This window comes from Carya illinoinensis, chromosome 3 (genome assembly GCF_018687715.1).
Source record: "Carya illinoinensis cultivar Pawnee chromosome 3, C.illinoinensisPawnee_v1, whole genome shotgun sequence".
In the NCBI taxonomy this organism is placed as follows: Eukaryota; Viridiplantae; Streptophyta; class Magnoliopsida; order Fagales; family Juglandaceae; genus Carya; species Carya illinoinensis.
In genome coordinates, this window is record NC_056754.1 from 5600659 (window position 1) to 5605113 (window position 4455).

At 36.6% G+C, this 4455-nt stretch overlaps 1 protein-coding gene across 1 annotated transcript; it reads left to right on the forward strand.

Moving 5' to 3' along the window:
• The first annotated feature begins 828 nt into the window (after positions 1-828).
• LOC122303588 (cytokinin hydroxylase) lies at positions 829-4167 on the forward strand. The gene is made up of 5 exons (XM_043115427.1): positions 829-1307; positions 1460-1686; positions 1882-2123; positions 2358-2736; positions 3586-4167. Exons 1-5 carry the CDS (start codon positions 1028-1030, stop codon positions 4003-4005), a joined length of 1548 nt encoding a protein of 515 aa, XP_042971361.1. The 5' UTR covers positions 829-1027; the 3' UTR covers positions 4006-4167.
• The last annotated feature ends 288 nt before the right edge of the window (positions 4168-4455 follow it).

Genomic DNA, 4455 nt, shown 5'->3' on the forward strand with positions numbered 1-4455 from the left:
CATAATATTTATATATATATATATATATATAATGGGTGGAGGGTTTCTCAAATTTATTTAGAGAATTAGATCATTTATCATCAGGTCATTAAGCTCTTAGTTGCACATAATATTGTACTTTAATATATAGGTTTGTTTATTTTCTTTTGGGGTAATTAATTCTTGGATATATGCTTTTAATTATTTGAGGTAAGTAATTTATAACCTTGGATGCATGTTTTTTTTCTTTCTTGGGTAAGATACCTTGGATATATGTTGGCAGTAAATTAATACTCTGCCAAAAGAGAGTTTTTACTTTTTGTAGAGTGCAATACATGACATGATTGCAAAAATATTGTAAAAAAATCATAAAGATATATTTAACAGGGTATTTATTGCATGACTCATTATATTATTAAAAATTAAAAGTTAATTTTTTTTAATGTTAGTTATTATATAATGGTTTGTTGAGTGTTTCCAGAAATAAATAGATATATTTTGGTAATATAAATGGCACGATGCATGTGATGTGAGACTGGTCATTTAATTAGCTGCCCAATTACTGTGATTCGCTCCTCCTAAGCAGAAATAAAGAGGGTCAAACCTACAACGGTCAGGAACTGTACATTAATTCGTGGAAACGTTCTACATATCTACTTTTGGCCGTAAACGCTTAACCCAGCAATTACTTGCAGCTTAACTTAAAAAAGAATCAATTCCAATCTGTAGCTTCTTCCAATTTTGGTAAAGATTGAATTCGAGATTATTTACCTTTCTTTTTGCACAGATACATAATGTAGCTTATAAAGTCTTTCACCTTCCATTTTAGAGAGACCATCAAATTAAGTACTGTGCGTTTCTGTATAATATATTTGGCCGGGCTTCTTTCCATTATAAATCAGCCTTCTCGGTTCACTAATCAACCAACCTCTCTCTCTCTCTCTCTCTCTCTCTCTCTCGTGGGTGCGATCGACATAGTGTCTAAATCTGCTACGCTTCTCTTTGTGTGTGTGACTGGCCAGGGACTTCGAATTGCTTGGTGATCACCATGGCCATGGTGGTGCTCACAACTCTCTTGGTTCTATTCCTCTCTTTGTTGTTCAAAATTGCTCACGACACACTCTCGTGCTACTTCATAAACCCAAGACGCATCAAGAAAGTCATGGAGAGGCAAGGAGTGCGTGGCCCAAAACCCCGGCCTCTCAAGGGCAACATCTTGGACATGGCTTCCCTTGTTGCCCAAACTACCTCCCAAGACATGAAATCCATCAACCATGACATCGTTGGACGCCTTTTACCGCATTACGTAGCTTGGTCCGAACAATACGGTTAGCTTCTAATTCCTCAATTACTCTCCGATGATCGTGTCATATATTTTTCCTCAAACTCTCGAGCGCGTGCGCACACATATGCTTGATATTAATCACTAAACTTGTTTATTTCTTCTTCTCGTTTACCTTCTGCTCATTCTTTGCACCAGGAAAGAGATTTATATTTTGGAATGGGGTGGAGCCCCGGATGTGCTTGACGGAGACTGAATTGATAAAAGAATTTTTGTCAAAGTACAGCACGACGTCCGGTAGATCATGGCAACAGCAACAAGGGTCAAAACATTTTATTGGCAGAGGTTTATTAATGGCTAACGGCAAAGATTGGTATCATCAGCGTCATATCGTTGCCCCGACCTTTATGGGAGACAAACTCAAGGTATAAGATCGAATTTTCTAGCTCGATCATGATGATACGGCCATTATTAATATTGCCATCACTCAGCTTTCACTTATCATGTTCTATATAATTTTTTGTTCTTTCTAGTTCGTTTTTCTTAATGTTCTCAATAAGAGCGCTGTTAAAATTTACGAATGGTTGTTTTTCTTTTTTCTTTTTTTAATTTTTGCAAAGAGCTATGCGGGGTACATGGTGGAATGCACTAAGGAGATACTCCAATCACTGCAAAATGCTGTAAAATCAGGCCAAACTGAGTTCGAAATTGGTGAATACATGACTAAGCTCACTGCAGACGTAATTTCTAGAACCGAGTTCGATTGTAATTATGAGAAGGGAAAGCAAATATTCCACCTCCTAACAGTTTTGCAGCGTCTCTGTGCCCAAGCAACCCGCAAGTTGTACCTTCCCGGAAGCCGGTGAGTTAACTCATCTGTTCGCATTTTCTCTAATGATCCATATATATATATATGCATGTGTATTTTCTTTTTTACGATTCTCTGCCTCTGATATAAATGGGAAATTAAAATCTAGTACTCGGGTTTCATTACTGCATGTAATCTTTTATTTCTGGCTCCAGCTTAACTTCGAAGCCGCTAGTTCTGGTACTCTGCAAATTAACTGATCACCGGTAATTTAAATTTTTTTTGTAGGTTTTTTCCTAGTAAATATAATAGAGAAATAAAAGTAATGAAGATGGAAGTGGAGAGGCTATTAATGGAGATAATTCAAAGCAGAAAAGACTGTGTAGAGATTGGTCGGAGCAGTTCATATGGGAGTGATTTGCTTGGTATGCTGCTTAATGAGATGCAAAAGAAGAGAGAGGATGGACTCAGCATAAATTTACAACTAATCATGGATGAATGCAAAACATTCTTTTTCGCTGGACATGAAACCACTGCCCTCTTACTCACATGGACCATAATGTTACTAGCAAGCAACACTTCTTGGCAAGATAAGGTTCGTAATGAGGTGAAGCAGGTCTGCAATGGTGGAACTCCCTCAGTTGATCATCTCTCCAAGCTTAGCGTGGTAAGAGCAAGATATTTTTGTTTTCTTTATTTTTATTATCATGACTATTTTTTAATGGTTGGGGTTGTGAGGAATACTAAAAGGGAAGGTGTAGGGGCATTTTGTCAGTTGCCACTAAAAAAAAAAAAATGCTTTCAATACTTTTAACCAAAAACGGCTTTTTTTGCAAAAATTTATACCTACCAGATCCTACTTCTAGCAGCAGTAGCAATCTTAAATCATAAACTCAAGCATATTCGTTTTTGAATCGAAGGCAATATAACAACCATTTTAACTTCGTAAAAGATTAAAAAAAAAAAAAAAGGAAATTTAGATACCTCTTATTATGGTTTTGGCACACTCTTATTATGATTTCTTTGGGCTAACATCAAAGTCAAGCTTAGGTCTTCAAAAGTAAAATTTGTGCGGTAGACATGCACAGCCTCGCTTTTTCTTTCCCAAGTAAACTAAAAACCAAAAGGGAAAGCATTTATGGAACCGAGTCCACTCCAATACTTGCTGCTCCCCACTTCAAAATATTTTTTCAAAGTGCTCAACTTCTTAGAGGGAAAACATTATATAAAAATTTGGAGAATCAGAATGATTCTTTAGTGGCTAATTAGCTGGTATTGAACAGAGAGTCAAATGCCCAAAAGACGAGAAACCGTCCACGGACTTGGCATTGGCTTTGTTGGCAGAGGTCTTAAAGATAAATATATATTCTAATGACATATATAATGCCAAAATTAGTTCCATTACCAAAAATCCTACCTTGGTCTTTGTCCCATCATGTTATTCTTTATATTATGGAGTTCTTGCTTCCAATAATGGTAAACGTCTTACCTTTGGTTTTGTCTTGCATATTTGCAGTTAAATATGGTGATAAATGAAACTCTTAGACTCTACCCGCCCGCAACTGTTCTCCCTCGAATGGCCTTGGAAGATATTAAACTAGGTGATCTGCATATTCCAAAGGGCCTATCAATATGGATCCCAGTGCTTGCAATTCATCATAGTAAAGAATTATGGGGCAAAGATGCAAACGAGTTCAACCCGGAAAGATTTGCTTCCAAGTCATTCACACCTGGGCGGTTCATCCCTTTTGCTGCTGGCCCCAGAAACTGTGTTGGCCAAGGTTTTGCCATGATGGAAGCCAAGATCATATTATCCATGTTGATCTCCCGGTTTAGCTTCACCATTTCAGAGAATTATCGTCATGCTCCTGTCACCGTTCTCACAATAAAGCCTAAGTATGGGGTTCAAATATGTTTGAAGCCCTTAAACCCTTGACATGCATATATATATATATACAGATTTTGAAGTTAGTGAGCTAGCTTATGTTTTGTTGGGGGTCTAGGATACATGGGCTTTTCTAATCTTTCTATAAAGACTATCATTGTAATTTTTTTTTTCCCTACATTATCGAGTAAAGGTGATGAGATAAAGAAGCAATTATGCTTGTCATAATAGTTACGCACGAAGGAATAGGAAGTTAGAGAAAATTGGAAGAACCCTGATGATTTTGTTTTGGCACTTTAATATATTTTGTAAATTGGCCGTCAAGTTACTTAGGGGTCAAAAAATAAATAGTTGGGGGGCAAACAAATCGAGGGTCTATTTAGATAAGCCTAACGTCCCAGTATACAGAAGAATGCATGTTTGGAATTGCGATAAAAAATATAACTTATAACTTAAGTTATAAGTTCTACTATTAAAAAGTTATTTACTATTTAGTAATCA